The 22220-nt window shown below is 47.1% G+C and overlaps 1 protein-coding gene across 2 annotated transcripts in view; it reads right to left on the bottom strand.

The window, feature by feature from the left end:
• SND1 (staphylococcal nuclease and tudor domain containing 1) overlaps nucleotides 1–22220 on the bottom strand; it is a 407933-nt gene that overhangs the window by 84106 nt on the left and 301607 nt on the right. For both annotated transcript variants that reach the window (XM_002712078.6, XM_089328543.1), the window contains exon 16: nucleotides 9727–9836. In XM_002712078.6, the coding sequence (XP_002712124.1) occupies nucleotides 9727–9836 (110 nt within the window). The remainder of the gene's footprint in view (nucleotides 1–9726; nucleotides 9837–22220) is intronic.

The raw sequence follows: 22220 nt of genomic DNA, 5'->3' as shown, positions 1-22220 counted from the left end.
CATAATTATATCCAGCCTACAACCATACTCTGGATATAGTGTCCTGTACACACGAGGTTCAATCCAAGACTTTAGTAAAATCCTGAAAGCATTTTGTGGTTAAAATGGTGCTACAAATTATTGTTCACAAAGTGTGTAATACCTACCAGATTCTGTGTTCAGTATTTTACACATGCATGTGATTTTTCACAACATACTCATAGAGAAGGTATCGCCCTTTACATAGGTGAAGAGCTCAGGTTCAGCAGTATTGTTGCACCGCACTGCACAATGCTAGGGACATCATTCAAAATGAATTCTAGCATGTACTGAGATGGCCCTAGGTTTAGACATAAGGCACGTGTCCAAGGTCACAGAGGAAATAAAGACGCTGGAATGAGAATCCAGGATTGACATTTCATATGTTATTAACAGCTTTTGTAAGTAACCAAGAAGAGAAAGATGCCCTTAAATGTTCCAGAGATGAGTGTACGAATGAGCTGTTCCTGTCTGACTGTGTGACACATGTTGTTTGGGCCAGGTTAGGGTATCTGCTGCTAATTCTCAAGCTTGCTCATAATCTTATTTCATGCACCACAGCATTTCAGAACAGACCACTGGTCACTTTCATTTTCAAAATCCACTTAGGTTCAGCTGACCAGAAACTGCCACGGGTGGAGTTGCAAGTGGGAACTTCATTAATAATGCCAGGTTTGGAACACAGGTTTTCATCAAGTCCTTGGCAAAAACAGACACAAGAAGTGAGCAGGCGAATGGTTAAGAGGAGGGCAGGGTTAGGGTCAGCTCATCCCTGTATCCTTGGGAGATTCACATTTGAAACACCAGAATGCTAGTGTTATCTGGAGAGCAAATGCAATCTCCAATCTGCTTATTCGGCTCAGGCAACCTTGCCATTGTAGAACTGTGTTGTAAAAAGCTGTCAGTAGAATTATGTGATTCCAAGGGGAAAATTCAGACAGTAGGTGTGGCCAGAAACGTTTAGAGCAAAAAGAATAGTGAAGCCTCCTTCCTTAATCCAAAATGCAAGCTTGAAAGCTCAAACTCAAGTCTGCATGGGCGCTGCCCAGTGCAGTGGGCTCCTGTGTGGAGCTCTCCTATAAACACATAGTGGGGAGGTCTGTATGAGGTCATCTGTGGTTTGGAAAAGCACTCTGCTCGTCAGAAGACATTAAATGAACTAAAGATCTACAGATATCACAATAAGGTATTTCATCTGAAAAATCAAAAATTCTGAGTTCCTTTTCTTCAATCTTTTGTTTAGAATGCTAGGCCCCAATTTTCTTTTTTTTTTTTTTTTTTTTTGACAGGCAGAGTGGACAGTGAGAGAGAGAGACAGAGAGAGAAAGGTCTTCCTTTGCCGTTGGATCACCCTCCAATGGCCGCCGCTGCAGCCGGCGCACCGCGCTGATCCGATGGCAGGAGCCAGGATCCAGGTGCTTTTCCTGGTCTCCCATGGGGTGCAGGGCCCAAGCACCTGGGCCATCCTCCACTGCACTCCCTGGCCATAGCAGAGAGCTGGCCTGGAAGAGGGGCAACCGGGACAGAATCCGGCGCCCCGACCGGGACTAGAACCCGGTGTGCCGGCACCGCAAGGTGGAGGATTAGCCTATTGAGCCACGGTGCCCAATTTTCTTTTTAAGAGAGCCCTTACCAAAGCCCAAGAAGCAGTGTGTATCGAAGATGACTGAAGAAGTAAGAGAAAACAGGAATTGCTAATAGGGGCACCTAATACTTCTAAATGGAAATCAATGGCATCCAGCTCTCCTAGCACAACCTGACCTTGGACCTTCTTCGTGATAACAATTTCCCACTTGTTAGGGTCACAAGGCCTACATGACTTTAAGAGAGGTAGACCTGGAGGGAGAATGTGCCTGACCATAGGTGTCTTTCGCAGGGACGGCTCAAGAAGAACAGTCTTTCATGTCAGATAGCACTGAGCACCATATTCTGTGAGTGGCAGTGGTTCTCTGGGCACGGCTTGGTGTGGAGGATTTTCATGACTCTGTGTTTGTAATGATCATCTTACAGTGAACCGGAAAATGCACTCTTCAATGGCAAACCCTGCCCACTATCCTTACCCCCAGGCCTCGACTTAAGTATTTGGAGCCTTTTCCATCTTTCCTCTGGGACTGATCTGGGTCAGAAGTAAAGAGGGAGAGGAAAAATAAGTGCCAGGATTGTTTTGGCACTGCCGTGGTTTCTACTGCTCTACTTGGGGGAAAGAAAGTGAAAGTGTCAGGTCCAAGAAATATATTTCTTTCTTTTTCTGATAGGAAGAACAGTGAGAAAAACAAACTGACCGGGAAGAGCAATGGTAGGGACGGCTGCACTAGGGGAAAGGAAGAGATACTTCTGCTGAAAAGAGAAACTTCCTACCAGGGAGGGAATTACACCCTTGAGGGCGTCCTACAAGTCCCAAAGAAAACAAATCTCTTGTGGCCCTGAACCCCACCTTATTCCACTCCCCATCCGAACAGCCAGCCTGGGATGTCAACACTAGCATCCAGGGGGTAGTGAGGCATCTCAAACCTACACCAGTCAGCCTGTACGACATGATCACAGGTAACAGGATCTTGGCCAAGCCTATGAAAAATCAGGCCCAGCAGCGATTTCAGAAGAATGGCTGCACTTCTATGCTTGACTGGCCATGAAAGCTGTAAGCAGAAGAATGGGGAGACAGCCGAGGTGAGCCTGCATCAGCAGACAGGAATCCCACTGGAGCCAGCGCTGCTGGCACCCGTCAGCACGTGCTGCTGAGCTTGCATGGGGAAGGCAACTGGTGACTGGAGCCAAAGCCGTCCTGGGAACTGCGAAGCTGACAGGAAGGGACAGAGGGCAATGTGACCGCATCCCCCTTGTAATTTTCAAGTTCACCTATACTTGTTGTGATGTCCTTTTCACTTAGTGGTGGAGAGGGATTTGAGGGCCCCCCTTCCAGGTACTTGGCGAGGGCCTGGAGCCAAGGAATGGAGGGGCTGTAAGAGGGCAGATAACAGCCTGGTAGCCACAAAGCACTTACAGCCCATCTCGGAATGGAAATTTGTTGGGCCAAACTCCAAAATAAACTTCTCCATTTGTTTAATAGCCTAATTCACAAATGCTGAGGGTGGGAACCGGAGCTGGGAGGGAGACGAGTTGCCTCCCTGAGAAAAGTGAAGGGACGTTAACTGCTTCTATTTGAACACTAAATTTTTTGAAAACACGTGCCCATCATTCTCTCATTACTCTAAGTATAATGGTTGGATGGACAGCCAGGAAGACCCAGGGCCCCGGAGAAAGTACACAATCAAGTCTTGGTTATGGACCTTGACAATGACAAATTCCTGAACCAGCAGTTTTGTGTCCAGCCTCAGTACTCCAAAGGCTTCTTCCCTTCCCTACAGAGAGCTTAGAGAGATTTGCCAAAGAAATATAACAAACAACAACAAAAGAGCTTCTCCCCAGGCTCTAGAATTAGGTCACAGGGAACCACTTAGTAGATTTAACAAAGGTCCATTACTATGACAAAACATGATTTCTGTCCTCTAGTAGGGGAGAGAACCATACAAACAGTAACGCTGGTGAGCACATGGTGTTTGCAAGGGGTGCTGGGGGCGCTGAGAGGAGGACATCTTACCCAGCCTGGGAGAGCTGGGCAAGGCTTCCCAGAAAAGGAGGTGGACCTTAAAAGACAGGCATAGATAGAGCGGCATGGAAAGGAGATAACTCATATATTAGGTGGAGAGCATGAGCCCACAAAATGGTGGGAGAGAGAAAGGTAATGGTATGTCTGGGTAACTGACTATAATGGGTCTCTTCTGATGAAGTACAAATGATAAAGTGAGTGGGGGTAAGAAATGACACTGGAGAAGTAATGAAGGATATAGGTAAACTATGGATACAGGACTTTTTCCCAGAGACAAGTGGGAATCCTGTTTTCTTTAACAAATGCACTTCCATAGTCAGATTTGTTTTTTAAAAAGAATCTGGTTCTTTTTAATAAATAAACCAGTGCCAAATGTAAAAGAAGCAGTCATAATTTAAGAAGTAAGGCTCACAAAGGTTGAACCACAGAGGAAGCAGGTAGCAGGAAGCAGGCAAATGTAAGAACTGACCACAGCAGAGTACACATTTAGGCATGGCCACTGCAACTCTTCTTACGTTGCTCAGCATTTTGTGAGCACCCCGGATTGGAACCCACAGTTCCTCACTGAACACTGACCCTGCTCAGTCGTGAGCACCCAGGATTGGAACCCGCAGTTCCTCAATGAACACTGACCCTGCTCAGTTGTGAGCACCCAGGATTGGAACCCACAGTTCCTCACTGAACACTGACCCTGCTCAGTTGAAGTTGGACCTTTAGGAGCCCTTTAACCAGTCTGCAATATCCCCAGTCTGAAAGGTGGTAAAATATGACCACAACTATGTGATTTGGGACGTATACCTTTGAGTTTTGGCATCTGTCCTACAACCAACTCTGTGAGTAGAGCTAGGTTACTGGAAAGTGGGAATAACCTTCCTACAGGTTTACTATGAGATTAAAATATTGTATACAGAATTACTTTCAAAAAATTAACGTAAAATTAAGTTTTGATCACTATTAAGACAGCAGTCTTTAACCAGACCATCTAAACTTGAAGGTCAACTGGTGGGTGGTGAAGTGGAAAGGGGGTGTGGGGAGGTGAGAAGAGCCTAACACCCCTACCCCCAATACCTCTGAAATGCTGTGGCATGCGAGCTGTTTAGGGAGCTGACCATGGTGTATGCCCTTTGTCCTGGGCAGTGGTTGAGATAATAAAGAATGAGATGTTGCTGCAAATGCCTGCAACATTGCTAGACTGCCCGCTTGCTGTTGTAGCAGATAATAATCAGGGGCTCCAGCCAGGTTCCCAGGGGACATGGCAAGCAGGGAGTGCTAGAGAGCAAATTTCACTGTTGTCCTCGCCCAGGCATCCTTCACCTTCCTAGATTCCCCCATGGCTGGAAGTGTCCCCTTCTCTTTGACCCAGAGATTGCACCTTGTTGCCTTCCCTCCTCCCATGGGTCTCCTCAGTGGGGAAGGGCCCTGTCTAGACCTCAATCAGCTTTAAATTGCTTGGAATAGGGCACCCTTTTCAGACAGGAGTCAGCACACTGGGAGCTAAAATGACAGACATGGACCCACCTTTCCCTTTACTCTGTTTCTCTCCCAGACATATACCTTTCCATAAATAGATACCAGTATTCATGGTGAGCCCTCATTACCTGGAAATGTAAATACATTCTCTTTTAATAACAACGCATGATGCTTTTATGGATCTTTGCTTTTCAAAAAAAAAAAAGGCAGGGGTAGGGGAGAAAAGAGGAAAGCCAAGGCTGTGCCCTGGCCACTGCATCCTGCAGAATGAGCTCCCCAGGGGGACGTCCTCCCTTCTGATGCCAGCAGGAAAAAGGGAAATAGGTCAGGGCAGCAGCCCGAGTTTTCAGCTGGGGCTGACCAGCGTAAAGATGTCATTGTCCAGTCAGCAGCAAAAGGCAGTGTCTGAGGCCTCAGAGAGGACAGAGGGGTCATTGAGCAAGACCTTGGAAACGGTCACTGAACCTTATATATCCTTGCTACTGCCAGCGAACTGCATCTAATACAGCCTGGAAATACCAAACAGTACGTTGTGACACTGATCTCAGACATTCAGGCTTCCCCAAGCTAGCAGCCATCACAGGGCTGTCCGTGCTGCAACTGGTCAGCAAGAGTGTCAAGATGTGACATACTTGTTCGGGCCAGCTGACCTTCTGCGAGAAGGTCAAGAGAGCCCATATGACAGTGCTACTCACAACAAGGGACTCCAAAGGGAGAGGAATGCTTGGGATTGCTAGATCAGTCTTTCAGACAGGAACACCAAGGCTGGAAAGAATCACTACCCAAGAGCACACGATAACTGGAGTGTGAAAACCTAGGAGTTTGCACTTTTAAGCCAGTTATCTACCCATTAGCTCATGCTGTCTCTCATCACTACTTCTGGGAAGATGCTAGCAACGGGCACAATTCCCCATCTGGGAAATTACACCAGATCTTCCTGTCCTTGGCAGTGTGGCAGGGAACTGCCTTAAAGAGGCAGCTGTACGGGGGGAGGGGAAGGAGTGAGGAGGAAGGGGATGTCACCAAACGCATGCTGTCCAAGAGGAAACAGCACTCATGGCTCATGGTCACAGCTACAGCGACAGACACAATCATCTCATGTTGTGTGGTCTGGAAGCAGCCCAGCCTCTGTGGCAGGGGATAAGACAGCCAACTTACACTTTCAGGGCTCCAAGACACTGAAACCCAATTCAGCACACCCCCAAGAATTCATGTGGCTATTACCTAACAAAACTTTATTTAGGAAAATGGGCAGTGGACCAGATTTGCCCACTGCTGCTATATATCAACAGAGTGTAGTGAGTTTGGGAAGCAAAATTCTTTGGCTGCTTTGGGCTTCAAGGTCAAATACAAGATCAGGTACATACAAGCTGTCTAACTTACTGTCCTCCCTACCCTGGGGTCAGCAGCACCGTCAGAAAGCCTAGACCACTGACCAAGAATGGTCCTCTCAGACTTCCAAGGGAGGGCCAAGAACAAAAGCTAACAGGAACCAATGGTTGAGAAGAAGCACCAAGTAGCAAGCTGGAGAGAAACAGTAAGTGCAGTGAAAGGCAGCAGGACAGACAGTGGTGGCTGCAAGTGTGGGAAGCTCTGGGCAGATGAGTGTCAGTCATTGTGTGACGAGTTCAGGGAAGGCAGGTGTATCAGGTCTCAAGGTAACAGGGCCATTGCAAAATGTAGCGAGACTTCTCTGATACTTGCAGGCTCCATAGGAAGTTATGGGATGGAAAGACTACAATTTTTTTCTTTTACCCAGAATAAGAGACAGGCAGGAATTCCTGTACTGACAAATCTAGAACAATGTGCTTAATAAACATGGGATTGTTTTCCTGTGCCAGGCAGCCTATATGCCAGCTTACTGAACTCTCCTTGGCATGGGATGGTTTCACTGTCCCTTCCTAACTCTAGATTGTTCTCAAGTCAGTTTATGGGAGTCCAACCTCACAACCAGGACACTCTTTGCTTCAAAATCATACGAGCTGTGTACTTCAACATCCCTATAGTAATACAGATTGACAGGAACTGGGGAAAGCCTGATGGATATAAATAAATCCTGTCCAAAAATAACATGAAGAAAACATTTAAAGGGAAAGGATGGGGCGAGGCCACGGACACTCACATCTGCAGAATACCTGGTTCTCTCAGCCAAATCTGAGCAGCATGGGAATTAGGAACAAGTTCAAAACCAACCAGCTCAGCTGTGGCCATCGCAGCACTGTCTCGACTCCAGCAGAGCTCCTGGAGCGGAACGTGGCACAACGCAGGCTGCCCTGCAGGTAAGAGATAGCCGAGCAGGAGCTGTGCGACCACACTGAGGAAGTACCGACGCAACAGACGGCTTTCCTTCACCGAATCCTCGTGCGGCACGGGGAAGAGGGCAGAGCGAAAAGGTCCCCAAGACAATTTATGGAATCAAAAAGGTGGCATTACACAGGTGAAAGCAATGCAGTAAAACGACAGCCTCTTCATTCCTAGGCTGTTCAGAAAACAATTTTCATACATTAGATGAAGTAAAGAACTTTCCATGGGCAGGGTAAGCCACTGATTGCATTGTCAATATCCCATAAGAGCCAGGTTGGAGTCCCGGCTGCTCCACTTGCAACCCAGCTTCCTACCAATGTGCCTGGGAAGATGTCCCAAGTATTTGGGCCCCATTGCCACCTACATGGGAGACCCAGATGGAGTTCCAGGCTCCTGGCTTTGGCCTGGCCCAGCCCCAGTCACTGTGGCCATTTGGGGAGGGAACCAGTGAATGGAAGAGCCCTTGCTCTCTCTGCAACTCTGTTTTTCATATAAATAAATAAATATTTTTTTTAAAGACCTTTCCAAGGGGCCAGACAAGGTCATCATGTGAACTGCTAGGAAAACGCAGGAAGGTTCATTGTCAAGGACAATCTTTTCACCACTGAAACCTTAGTGAGTATCCAGACCAAGGTAAGGTCACGATCCCTGCGAGATAGTTAAGAGAGTTTTTTTCACTGCCTTTAGTGGTCGGTGTTCAGTTTGACCCACAGCACTTTGGGATATCATCACTGTGTCAAAATCATGATCAGGAAGAAAGTGCCTGGGGAAAAAAACAAGGGGTGGCAAAGAAAGGGAAAGAAACTCCAGGAAGCAGATAATCTGACTTAGATAGTGGGTAAGGAGAATGCCCCCAGCAAATACCTCTGGCAATACAGCAATGAGAATTCCTCTCTCTGTCACAAGGTCAGCCAACAGACAGAAATCCATTGCTGCTGCTTCTGTCACGTCTGGAAGTCATTAGTGGACTCAACTGCTTTTGCCGTCACAGACACTCTGCGCATTATCCGAAGGCCCATAAAATTAGAGGGAAGTTGTACAATATTTGCCTTTTCCACATTTCCCTAGGTCACTTTAAAATCTGTGCCAAGTACTGACAGACAACTGAGTGTATGGTTTCCTGAAATATTTCTATGGCAGAGGGCTATCTTAACTGAACAGAAATTCAAGCTATATTGTGGACTTCTACTAATCTAAGGATTTCTACTTCCCAACCAAACAGGCATCTCCATAAAAACCAAAATACAGGCAGTGAATCTGAGAATACAAGCAGGTCATACACCCACCAAAAAAAAAAAAAAAAAAAAGTAAATAAATGCCCAACAAAGCAGATGTAGTACCTAGCATTTGTAGTTGATATGTGGGAAATTGGACCTCTGTCTCTTGAATTGAGAGAATAAGATTTGTTTCACCTAATTTGTTTCTTTCACAAAATGAGAAGGCAAATGAGAGAGGATTCCCATGGAGATGGCAACCAATCGTAATGCTACCACTAAGGTGGAAGTCAAAGTGGTCATTATCTCAAGGCTAGGGTAGTCTGACATGAGTACCTCCTGTAACTCGCTCTCCCTCATAACGTGTCTGCTGGTGATTCAAATCAAAATGTGACACTGAGGCTTATCAAAGAGGTATGCATCTCATCATCTTGTAGCTCTGCACAAATGATGACACTGCATGAAACCTGGAAGGGCCTGCTGGATTTGCTTGTGAAAGAAACAAGGACAAAGGCAGACTCGATACCTTAAGCCTGAGCCCACTTCCCCACTGTTCCTTTCTTGTGCCCACCTAGCAGGATGAATGGCTGGCATACTCCTGCAAAGAAGATGGATCTGCTCCCCAAGCCTTGCCCCAAATTAGCAGGTAGAAGGGCACCACAGCAGTTGAGAGCCTAACTCCGGCCTGCAAAAGCCAGCCCAACAGGCAGAACCAGAAATACAATTAAATTAAGTTAGAAAACCCGCTACAGAAAATGCAATTACTCAAAGATACAAATAAATGTTCAAAGAAAATTGGCCCCTGACAGGGTTAGTCAAGCTTCTAAATCCAGCTGGAGGCAGGCCGCTCAGGCTAATTCGCCAAGGAGGAGGACTGCAAAGCTGTGAGCTCTGCTTTAGGGTCCTCGCTGGGCTGGCCTGGTGTTCACCACACATCCCCGGCCACCAGTGGGGAGGAGTAATTTGCAGGCAAGGGGCCAGCAATGCAGCGCCCATGCAAATACGACGTGGATCGTGGATGCGCACGGCTGGGCAGTGGAGAAAGAAACTGATAGGCGTATGGCAACTGATATGTTGCACCCCTACAGAAGAAGCAACCGGAAGATGTCCTACCTCTCGCTGCAGCACCAGTTCCTTGGTGAAAAGCGTGGCTTCTTCACTGAAGGGCTCTCCTTCTTGCACAAGGCCTGGGAGGTTTCGGGCTCCCCTGGGGCATTCGATGCCTGTATTGGGACAAAAGAAGAATTTGTGGTGAGAAGGGGCCGGCCTAGGACTACGGGCCAGCAGGGATGGTCCCCTGCCAGTTGCCACCTGTCATGCCTGAGTCCCATACTGATACTAAACTAGAGGCCCTGGGAGAAGTGGAGGGTTTTAGCTCTTTCTCCTCAGATGCAAAAAAGTAACAATGCCACAACAGGAATGACAGCGAGGGGCTCTCGGCCACAGCACCTGGGAATGGGAAGAAACCTGCAGAAAGGAGTGTCCCTAAATGAGATGCGCAGCAAACACTGCCTCCAAGGTTTGGCAAGAATCCTCATTTGTACTCTCTGCTCCTTACACTGCTGTGGCCTCTCAGCTTTCCCCGTTGCTTACATAAATGGTGCTCTCACCTAAATGACACTGCTATCCCAGCCATTCTGCCTCCTGAGAGCCGTTCTAGCTGCCTCCTAGACACTGCCTCCTTACTCTCTAGCTGTCACAGCAAATTCCAAAGTGTTAGTTCAGTGTCATTTTCCTCTTCAGATAAGCTCCCCCCACTGCCCTCTGTATATTTTGGACAATTGGACCATCAGATTTTCATTGAGAATAAGAGATAGGAATAAATAATACTGAAGAAGGAGAAGGGATCTGGAATCTCTCTGACCTGAATTCATACCCAAATTCTACCACTTAATTAGCTTTGTGACCTTGACCAAATTGCTGAACAAAATCTCAGTTTCCCTATTTGTAAAACAGATGCAGTACTATATCTACTTCAGAGGTTACTGTGTGAGCTAGCAGAGATTCTATTTTATTTTTGGGTCTGGCACTGTGGCTCAGCAGCTTATACAGCTGTCTGTGACTCCGGCATCCAATATGAGCCCTGTTTTGAAGCCAGGCTGCACCACTTCCAATCCAGTTTCCTGCTAACGAGATTGAAAGCGGTGGAAGGCAGCCCAAGTAATTGGGTCTCTACCATTCACGTGGGAGACCCTGATGGAGTTCCAGGCTCCTGGCTTTGACCTGGTCTAGCCCTGGCCATTGTGAGCATTTGGGGAGTGAACCAATGGGTAGAAAATCTCTCTCTCTCTCTGTCTCTCTTTCTCTGTAATTCTGCCTTTCAAACAAATAAAATAAATCTTTAAAAAAATATTTTTTGTTTTGTTTGTCTTAAATATTAGTTTATTTGGAGGGCAGAGTGACAGAGAGACAAGGTAAGACAGAGAAAGAGATCTTCCATCTGCCTCTTCACTCCCTAAAGGGCTGCAACAACCAGATCTGGGCCACGCTAAAGCCAGGAGCTAGAAATCCACGCTGGTCTCCCACATGGGTGGCAGGGACCCAAGTGCTTTGGCCATCTTCTGTTGCCTTCCCAGGCACATTAGCAGGGACTGGGACTGGAAGTAGACCAGCTGGGAATCAAACTAGGTCTCTGGCACGGGATGCTGGCATGCAAAGTGGGAGCTTAACCTGCTGTACTACAATGCAATGCTGGACCCTACAACACATATTTGATGACAGTGCCTGCCATGTGGAATGGCACAGCGCATTTCAGCTATTATTACTATCATCTTTGTCATTGCCATCACTATTGCTAGGCTAAGTTTTCTTTGACCTTGACTGGCCTGTGAGATCCCTGAGGACAGAATGTTGTCCTTGACACTTCTCTGAATCCAATGACTATTTCATTATAAAATAACTACTCATTAACTAACCAGGCAGCCTGTCTTCTTTCTTTGCAAGTATGTTTATCATTAATAGTAGACCTCTGAGACAGACCATGAAAAACATTACATTTTTACGTATGGGTAAGACTTTACAAATAGTTAGAAGAAATTCATGCTGGGGCTGTAATTCTGAATTAAAAAGTTGAATTGGAGCTGAGACCTGCAAATTCAGGAGAGGATGCGTGAACTGTCCAGTCTGAATCACTGGCCCAAGTGGTCTCACGTGAAGGCACAGGAGACTTGGCATGCAGGTCAGCAGTAAGGCAGCTGGGCCATACCACAGACCCCTGCTGGAGGGCCTTGGGGACCAGAGGGCCCACTGCCACCAGCACAGGTGGCATAACTCACTATGGGTAATAGCAGGTGGCCGCTGCTCTTCCTGGCCACGCAGCCTGGATCTTGAGTTTTCAGAAGATGAAGAACAGCTTTCTCTCTGAGCCTCAAGGCCTCATACACGGACTACATGGCATGAAAGGAAGTGATGGGTGGGCAGTGCTGTAGCGGGAGGGGAGACTGAGCTGGAGGCAATGCCCATCTCTCGCCCTCGCAATGACGGGGTGGCTGAAGGCCCTGCTAGGTGTCACGTGGGCAGGAAGATCATGGGGAATGCTGGGAAGGGGGAGAAGTTACTTTTGTAACAGGAAGCAATAAAGTTGTATGTCAGAGTATGAGGTTAACCCTGGAGGGAGAGATGAGGCAGGAGTAAAATGGAAAGAAAGATAGCCTGTGTTTCCCACCATCTCAATAGCCAAAAACACTTTTCATTTTATATCTGCAAGCTAAGCAAAAGCAGAATTGCCAGAGAGAAAAATAAACAATTCCACTGAACTATTCTGCCACATAACCACAGATAACACACGACTGCAGAACAAGAACAATGCTGAAACAGATCATCAGTTTGTTTCTGACCCCTGGCAGCCACTTAGGTGGGACAGTCTGGGGTGCTCCTGGTGGCCCATCCGTGCACTGGGGACTAGCAGTGGAGTGAGGGAGGGCAAAGTACTGAGCCCGAAGCACCCAGGGGCGAGAGTTTTCAGTCAAGGGCATGAAGATTTCTGAGTTATGCTGGTGGAGGACCTTCACTCCTCCTGTGACTTCCCAGGTATTCTGAAATATGAAGAGGTTGGGGAAGCCACGGGGAGCCCAGCAGCTCGCTCTGCGTCCTAGAGACCAGGCCCAGGGAGTTAAACAACTTAAGCAGCAATGTATTCCAAACATTTTCCAGCAGAGAATCCTTTGGGCTGGTGGAAGCTGAACCCCAGCCGCTCTAGGTAGATAAAAAGGCAAAGAAGGGTCTTTGTTCCATGGGCTGCTCCGCTCCCAGCGCTGAGCTCCTGCTAGTCTAGGGGAGGAGGCTGACACAGGCTGCTTCCCTGCCCCCTTTCATGTGGAAATAAGTAAACAGCCACTCATCAATGCTGTCAGACAGGTGGATGAGAGAAAGGAATCAAACCTCTCTCTCTGACCCATCCTCTCTGAAGTCCCTCCCTCCCCGAAACAAGGGGGCCTCTAGGCAGGCTGCCAAAACAGGCACTCAGAAATAGGGAACAGGGGAGGAGGCAGAATCTATTACATGAGCAAGGCTCAAAGTCAGGGCCAGGAGAGCAGGAAGGGGTTTGTGATATCTGAATGCCTAAGCCAAGCTAGAGCTGCCTATACAGAGTAGCGCAGATAAGTGGTTTTCAAACTTTCACTTTTTACTGTGATCTACTCATTTACATATGACTATAGATGAGGATAATTCAAACATTTTGCTACAACAGAATTAAAGGAGAGAAACACAATGACTTTGACATTCAGTTCATGTAAGACTTCCTGTAGGGCACAACACACAGGACATGACAACAGTATGGACTGAGGTGTGAACACAGAAAGTGGGAAGCCCCCGCCCCCTGCCCTGTGTTGTGGCATAGCTGCTCCATTTTCAATCCATGCTAATGTGCCTGGGAAAGCAGTGGAGGATGGCCCAAGTCCTTGGGCCCCTGCACCCATGTGGGAGATCAGGATGGTGCTCTGGGCTCCCAGTATCAGCCTGGACCAGTCCTGGCCTTTGAGGGCATTCAGGGAGTGGACTAGCTAATGGAAGATCTCTGGATCTCCCTCCCTCCTTCTAATAAATAAATAAGTCTTAAAAGGGAAAAAAAGGAGAGAGAAGGAAGTTCAAAATCTGCTCTGAGTGTTTTCCAGTTTCCAGATTTGCTTTTGTGTCCTAAGTGATCCAGGAACAGGGCACAGGATATGCTGTCCACTGGCAAGGAGAACACAAAAATGTTAACATCCGAAACCAAAAATGCAGCTGCTGTTGCTCCTGAAAACCCTGTGGCCTCATCTCTCGTGAGGCAGGGAGCGTACAGGCCATACGGTACTTTTACTCAAGCAAGGTCTGCCATCAAAGGCTGGTGTCCCTGCTGCATTGCCTTCTTATCAATAAAAACGACTTACACAAACAAACAAACAAACAAACACAAAAGGCAAAGAAAACAGGCAAAGGGAAAGAAAGCTGGGTGCTCAGGACCCCCCTCTCCCTGAGCTGCAGCTGAGCTGAGCAGACGAGCAGGCAGCAGTGGAGGGCTCTGGAGTAAGGGAGGGTCTGGGGCTGTAAAGACGAAGTGAGAGATCACCAGTGCTCCTGAAGCTCTCCCTAGCCAGCAGAGGAAGCGCCTGTGATCCGGGATCCTGCACATTACCACTAATAGCTGTCTTTTTCCATAGTGCAGTGGTGCAGTGCTGCCTGCTGATAAGGACATATTAACTCAAGTGCCACGGGTGCAAGTTAACTGTCAAGTTCACCCTGGACACCTCCAAGCCCATCAAGAAGCAAAAAATTCTCTTAATTTTAAATAAAGTCACACCTTTTTTTAAAAAAAAACCCAGATATTCTAAAACATTTTCTTGCACTTACGGAATGTGGTGGAATGAAGAGAGACGGCCCCCCGAGGTGCCCTCTTAGCTGACTTTCAGAAGGGCAGGCAAAACCCATGCCCCTTCCTCAAGCTCTAGACACCTGCTACAGACCCATCTGCTACAGGTAAAAACTCACTCTGTACACCTTTGCTAGGCTTTTTGCGATGTGAATGGTTTACTATGAACATCTGAAACAAACAAAAATAATTAAATTTAAAAAGGGATTTTGCCTTACTATGTATGGTTTAGGAAGAGAGACTTTATTAGCGCCTGTCACACATCATGGTTGTGGTTCCTGCTCTGCTACTGACAAAGCATTCAACCCTTCCAGAGTCATCACGGTCTCTGTCTACTATATAAAGGATCTATGGAGTCTCATCCGGGCATAAAATCCTACAATTTTGGATATGACCTTTTGTGATTCCTTACCCAAGGCTTACTCATGGTGTACAAGGTGCTTCCTTTAAAACTTAAAATGCTGGGATAGGGAACATCATATTAAAAAAAAATTATACATTTAGAGAGACACTGACTAACTAGGTCAATTAACACAAACATTTGGTCAGTCAGCTTTGGAACAAGAAGTACGAATTCTTGTTAATGACAAGATAATGGCTATATAAGAGATTCTATTGATGGCTATGTGAGAATAATAAATTATCCTGAATATTTTATACTGTATATTGAGTCTTATGATAATTAAGCCCCAGGACTCAGAGTGTATTTGCTTTTTCCATTACTGGGCAGTGTGGCAAATCTGCCTTAGCAGGAAGTGACAGCCCGGCAGTGGCACTTAGTCCAGTTACCAAGAGACCAGGCCTTAGAAGGAGGAAACAAAAAGTTGGGGGGAAGGGGGAGGCCGCAAGGAAAGAACAATTTGTAGGATTAGTCAGTGCTGTCCTCAGATGGGGCACAGGGCATGGGAGGCATGGAAACGAACTCGTCCTTCTGAATGTGTGAGAACCCCACACCTCACAAGACCTCCCTGCCCTCCAGCCCCGTCACAGCGCCTGCTCTGCGCTCGGCTCTGCGCTGGAAGGTAAGGATTCAGTGCTGCCCAAGAAGGACTCTGCTCATGAAGCTGAATCCCAGCGAGACAACCACCGTTTTCCTCCGCCATCATGTCAGGTGTGTCACTGGTGACTGCCTGCCTGCAGGTAGTCTGTGGTTGCACAGCGGTGAGAACCACTGAGATGTGTGAGAGGCAAGTGGTTGACGTCGGCATGTGGGTCTATGAAACTGCTGGCAGATGGTGGCGGACTGAGGAGCCGGCCTTGGGCAGCTTTGTTTTCCAGCACGTGACCCTGGCCTCTGCTCTGTCCTCCAACACCTGCAAGTTGGGAATGGCAGGAAGGGGATGGGGAGGTGCTGTTCCACCAGCTCTGTCCAAACAGATCAGGCAGAGATCAGGAGAGCCAATGGGATTCTTTCTGGAATGTGAATTGTACAGAATGTAAAACATCAGCCCGTGAAGGTGCCAGAGAAAGGAGGTAAGGTGCAGAGCAGCCTGATACGTTAGCACTGGAGGTCTACACGGGGTCCCTGGGACGACCTCAGGTCAGAACGATGCTCCAGGGTGCAGATCTGTGACACCCAACTCACCTGGGATCCTCTACCATTCTCTCTGACATTCCCACAATTTTGTACTCTCTGACATAATTTCAACCAAAGTAAAACTAACGAGTGGGCGCTGTGTCATGATCAGGTCTTGTTCTTCCCAGCACTCAACTCCCCTCTAGCACCCAGTGGCAGTCTACAACTTCAGTACATGTGGAAAATACTTCCGAAAGGTAAACACACCAAGAGAGAAAGGGTTACTGAGTTGCCAGGGCTGCAGATTAGTCTGATCCACCTGGAGAAAGGAGGAGTTTTATACAAACGTGAGGAGTGGGGCGGTCTGAATCCCTAACTACACACATCCTATTTCCCATGGCTACATCATGCTTTAAGGATAAAAAAAATATAGTATAGCTACACTCATTTACTCCAGCGGTCTTTAAATTAGGACATTTGGAGAGTGAGGTTTAAATACCCAACAGGCAGTCAACTGGAGCAGCAGTGTCAGAGACCCGAGGCCAGCCTGTGGCAGGGATGCGTAGCTTCCCATACAACAAAGGAGGAAGACAATTCCTCCTGAAGACCCATGGTCCGCTCCAGGAAGCTATGTGGCCACATGGCAATGCGGAAAACTGGAGCACACTTAAAGAGAGCAGGAGAAAGTGACTCAGGGGCGGGGAGGCCTGCCTTCAAAAGGAAGATAAAAGGAGCTAAATCTGGGCAGCTTGGCTAAGCGGTGACTAAGAGGGTGACACGATAACAATCTGCAAATATTTGAAAGGTGTAAGCACAGGAAGGCAGGGAAGATGCTTCACTTGTAAACAAGGGGGGGGGTAATCATTAGGGGGAAGAAAAGCTGGACGAAATATTGGAAAAACTTAGTGTGTGGAGGATGACTGGGTTAAAAGTAACTTTTCCAAAGGCAAGCAAATGTTAATCGATGCTAAGTCTGGAAAAGGGGTCACTAAGTCCACCCCTCGGCTCACAGCGAAAGCAGCACAGGCCAGTGCGTGGTCTAGATTTATGCAAAGAGCTTGTTAATAATTCAAATCTAAATACCTCTGCTTTAAATACTGCTCCTGGAAATGTCAACACAATGTTGGTTGTGCAAACCATGGAGGACACAATATGGCAGTCCTGGGAGGACTTTCAGAACAAAAACGCCTGGCAAGCAGATAAAAGTGGGGGTTGGCGTAGATGATGCAGGGGACAGATAGCAGGGAAAAGGAAAGGAGGTGAGACTGGGGCATCCAGCAGTCAGCTTCATGGCTGGTCTCTTAAGACGGAGGCAGGAACCTGGGAAAAGGTTTCCAGATGGGAAACTATGTATACCTCTGCCTTCCTTCTGTATACATACTCCCCTGGAGTCATTGTCAAGGACAAGGGAAGGCACAGAAAGAACCAAAATAAGCTTCCTGTCACAATGACTGCACTCCAATACCTTTGCCTGAATTCCTGCTGCTGCAGCCTTCTCAATTTATAATCCACAAGCTCTCAGCAGTTTTTTTTTTTTTTTTTTTTTTTTTGAGCCGGTATTGTGGTGTGGAGCAGGTAAGCCTGCCTGTGATACTGGCTTCCCATATGGGTGCTGGTTTGTGTCCTGGATACTCTACTTCTGAAATAGCTCCCTGCTAATGTGTCTGGTAAAGCAGTACAAGATGGCCTAAGTGCTTGGGCACCTGATACCAACATAGGAGACCTACAAGAAGCCCCCAGTTCTGGGCTTTGGCTTGGCTCAGCCCTGGACACAGTAGCCATTTGGAATTGAACGAGCAGATAGAAGATTCTCTTTCTCTCTCCCTGTAGCTCTTTCAAATAAATATTAAAAATAAAATAAAATAGGCCAGCGCCGTTGCTCACTAGGCTAATCCTCCGCCTTGCGGCGCCGGCACACCGGGTTCTAGTCCCGGTCGGGGCGCCAGATTCTGTCCCGGTTGCCCCTCTTCCAGGCAAGCTCTCTGCTGTGGCCCGGGAGTGCAGTGGAGGATGGCCCAAGTGCTTGGGCCCTGCACCCCATGGGAGACCAGGATAAGTACCTGGCTCCTGCCATCAGATCAGCGCGGTGCGCCAGCCGCGGCGGCCATTGGAGGGTGAACCAACGGCAAAAGGAAGGCCTTTCTCTCTGTCTCTCTCTCTCTCTCACTGTCCACTCTGCCTGTAATAAAATAAATAAATAAATAAAATAAAACAAGCCCTACTACATATGGAGAGTGAAATACATGCTGATAGTGTATCCTAGATGAATTCAAACTTCTTTGGTAGTAATATAGTTATTCCATCCTTAAGGGTCAAGAACAAACACTTTTGTTGTTTTCGCTGGATCACTCCACAAATGCTGGCAATATAATCCAGGCATCCTATGTGGATGGCAGGAACCCAATTACTCGAGCCATCATTGTTGTCTCCCAGGGTTTGCATCAGCAGGAAGCTGAACGCAGGAGCTGGAAACTGCAGTCAAACGCAAGCACTTGGATGTGGAACAAGGCCTCTTAACTATTAGGACAACAGCCAGGTCCAAGAACAAAAACTCAGCTATCAACATGAAATGCGTGGGGTGCAGGGCTGGTGTTGTCCAACGTTTGAAGCTGCCACCTGCAACGCAAGAATGCACCCAGGGGCGTGGGTTGAAGTCCTGGCTGCTCCATTTCCAGTCCAGCTTCCTGCTAATGTACTTCAGAAAGCAGCAGAGGATGGCTGGAGTACCTGGGGCCCTGCCACCTGTGTGGGAGATTTGGATAGAGTTTCTGGCTTCAGTCTGGCCCAGCCCTGACCAGTGCAACCATTTGGGGAGTAAAGATCTCTTGCTCTGTTTCTCCTTTTCCTTCTGTCTCTGCTTTACAGATCAATAAAATAAATCTTGAAAAACAAAAATAGAGTAGTGGCAGAGAGGCCATGGCCCATCAATTAAAAATATATACAAAGTCAAATCAGTTCATACTGCTAGTTCTCAGAGACTATATGCAACACATCTCATACACCAAAGCTTGCACGTGCTTCTTGCTCATATGCTTTAAGGCAGAAAAAAATCTGAAGGCAGAAAAAATTTGAAAGACAGAGAGACAAAGATCTTCTATCCGTTGCTTGGCTCCCCAAATGGCCACAATGGCCAGGAGCCAGGAATTCCATCTGGGCTTTCTGCATGGGGTGGGAGGGGCAGCCACTGGGGCCATCACCCAATGCCCTTCCAGGTGCCTTAGCAGGAAGCAGCATCAGAAGCAGAGCAGCAGCTGGGACTTGATCTAGCACTCCAATATGGGATGCCAGCATCGAAAGAGGCAGCTTACCCCGCAGTGCCACAACACTGGCCCCAGTGAGTTTTTAAGAGTTAGTTCTCAGTTTGTTATGGAAAGGGGCAGAACTAAAATAAGGATTTAGCATTGCTCAACTTCTTTGTTCTTTAAACCTCCACTTTGTTACCTTGGGGGAGATAGCATCTTGAGGGCCAATTTTGGAGCATGTCACTGCTAAAGCTCTTTCAACGATCAGAATAAAGGGGATAAAAGAAGAATGAAGGGATCCTAATTAAAGGGATCAAACATCCCAGGTAATTGTAGTCAGGGGAGTCAGAACTGGGCAGACGCAGAGACTGACGCTGTTTCTAGTTCACAGAACCAATTTTTTTAGGATAGCCCTTTATTAGCTTGTTCTGATTTTATAAAGTTTGATGCACTTGTTGAAAGCCCAGGAATTGAAGTTAATTGGGAGAAAGGAACAATAGAGGGAGTCTTCCCATTGCAATGGCAAGGGGAACTGCAGCTGCCTTAGAAGAAAAGGAGGAGGCAAATGGGGGTAGAGAGGAGGAAGGAAGTACAGAGCTTTCCTACTAAGGATGCTTGAAGTTCTGGTACAAGGCTAATGGTTGTTGTTAGCCTGCCAACAGCAGATGCCTGTCAGCAGTTGTTCAAGGTAAGGGGTGTGCAGTCCTTTCTGTGGCCCCACTCCCAGCACACAGGAGATGTTACAGAACTGTTTGCTACATGAATGGCAGGGAAGAAGAAATCTAGCAGAAATAGACCAAATAATCACGTTAGGACAAACTCCTTTCCCGGGTTCTATGTACACAAATCAACACTTGGAGATTTGAGGTGTTCTAGGAACTCTTGATTCCAGGACTTTACCGTGAGTGGTTGTCAAATGTTGAATTACTGCCTGTGGTAAGCGGAAGAGACAAGGAAAGGATGGCTTAGAAGTCCAATACTAGATTTCCTGCCCTGGATCTAGCTGGGCAGTATGTAGAAATGCCTTCATCAAACTAGATTTAGTGTTAGCTTCAGAAACCAAAGACTCACTCTCAGCCTAGGAGAGCTTTTGCAGAGTGGCTGCATTGGAAAAACCTTTTATAATTCTCCTCATTGCAAAACAATATCCGAAAACAATGATACTTAGAGAAAACTCTCATTGATTAAGGAGGCCTTTCTCTTCCTGTGGCATCCCAAGAGTATGGCAATAAACAATGCAGCCAAGCTGATTCTGGGTGTGTTGGGGAGGGGGGTTTGGGGATGGCAGGCTATCACCTCCCAATACACTTGCTTGCTTAGGGGATTTTCCATAAGCAGCAGCTATAATACTAGCACCACCAACTAATAGACAAACAAAACAACTGGGCAGAGGAATCTCTGCCCCCCAATTATTTTTTTCCTTTGGATTTCCTTCATTACACATATCAAAAGAACAACCTCATACCGTTATTAACACAATCACAGAAAACCAGGAATTCAAGGTCAAAAGCTAGGGCCACGATGGCCTCTCCAATGATGAGGAATCTGCCACATGGCTCAAGCTTTTATGTAACACACAGGCAGTGCAGAGACAGCGCCTAACAAGCAAGCAAACTCAGTGTCTGAGCAAGGAGGGGGAGTTGGTTTCTATGAGAACCTCATTTCTTGCTTTTTCTGACTTATTTTAAACATGGAACTTTATCTTTGAATAAAATAAAACTTAGATGAACCCCCTCTTTCATTTTTGGCACCTAATCTTGGTCCTTTACTTTCCACATTAATAAAGAGAAAAATTCAAATCTAGTGTCCAGGCCCTTTAGAGGGATGAGCTACTGGGTGGGGGAGAGAAAGCCACAGGAAATGCCCAAGCACAAGCTTCCAGAAGGTGTTCTGGCACACACCTGGCAGTGAAATGTAAAATCCACTTACTTGCATAAATTTAGAGTGACTTTTTCTCAACCAAGCTGTGTTGTGTTATTCGAACAAAATGGTTGTGGGATGTGTACAGAGTACTTCCAAACTATTTTTTTTTTTTTTTTTTTGACAAGGCAGAGTGGATAGTGAGAGAGAGACAGAGAGGAAGGTCTTCCTTTTGCCATTGGTTCAACCTCCAATGGCCGTCACGGCTGGTGCGCTGCGGCCGGCACACTGCGCTAATCCGAAGGCAGGAGCCAGGTGCTTCTCCTGGTCTCCCATGGGGTGCAGGGCCCAAGCACTTGGGCCATCCTCCACTGCCTTCCCGGGCCACAGCAGAGAGCTTGCCTGGAAGAGGGGCAACCGGGAAAGAATCCGGGGCCCCGACTGGGACTAGAACCCGGTGTGCTGGCGCCGCTAGGTGGAGGATTAGCCTATTGAGCCGCGGCGCCGGCACTTCCAAGCTATTACCTTTTGTGGGCTTTCACTCAAAGGCCACAGCTCTGAGCGTCTCCTTCTGAGGCAAGTTCTACATGTCTAGAGGTTAGTTCACTGAATGGAATGGGGCAAAAAGCAAATAGCATCAGAAGACCAAGGAACAAGCTGTAAGCATAAACAGCGTGAGAGCTGAGTCCTTTAGTAACAGCCCTTTACCTTAGTAACTTGGTTCTGAAAAACCAAGGTTCTCAAGAGTACAGCCCAGGTAGACACAGAGACAGACAGAGACACACCCTCTTCCGTGAGGTGTTTGTATTGTGGGCCACAGGCAGGTAATGGAGCTCCTTTATCTTTTGGTTACTATACTCTAAAGCAGAGACCTGACAACTCCCTGAGGACTAAACCTACTCATTGTCAATGTCTGTACAACCCAGAGACAGGAATTTTTGCATTTCTGAATGGTTGAAAAAAAATAAAAAAAAATTAATATTCTGTGACACGTGACAACTGCATGAAATTCAATTTTCAGCGTCTACAAATGAAATTTTATTGGAACACAGCCAAACATATATGCTGTCTATGGCTACTTTCACGGTACAAGAGCAGAACCGACTGCCTGTGATGGAGATCCTAAGACCCACAAAGCCCC

The sequence above is a fragment of the Oryctolagus cuniculus genome, chromosome 3, assembly GCF_051225735.1.
Source record: "Oryctolagus cuniculus isolate XC-2025 breed Fujian yellow rabbit chromosome 3, ASM5122573v1, whole genome shotgun sequence".
In the NCBI taxonomy this organism is placed as follows: domain Eukaryota; kingdom Metazoa; phylum Chordata; class Mammalia; order Lagomorpha; family Leporidae; genus Oryctolagus; species Oryctolagus cuniculus.
This window is presented reverse-complemented; position numbering and strand designations above follow the sequence as displayed.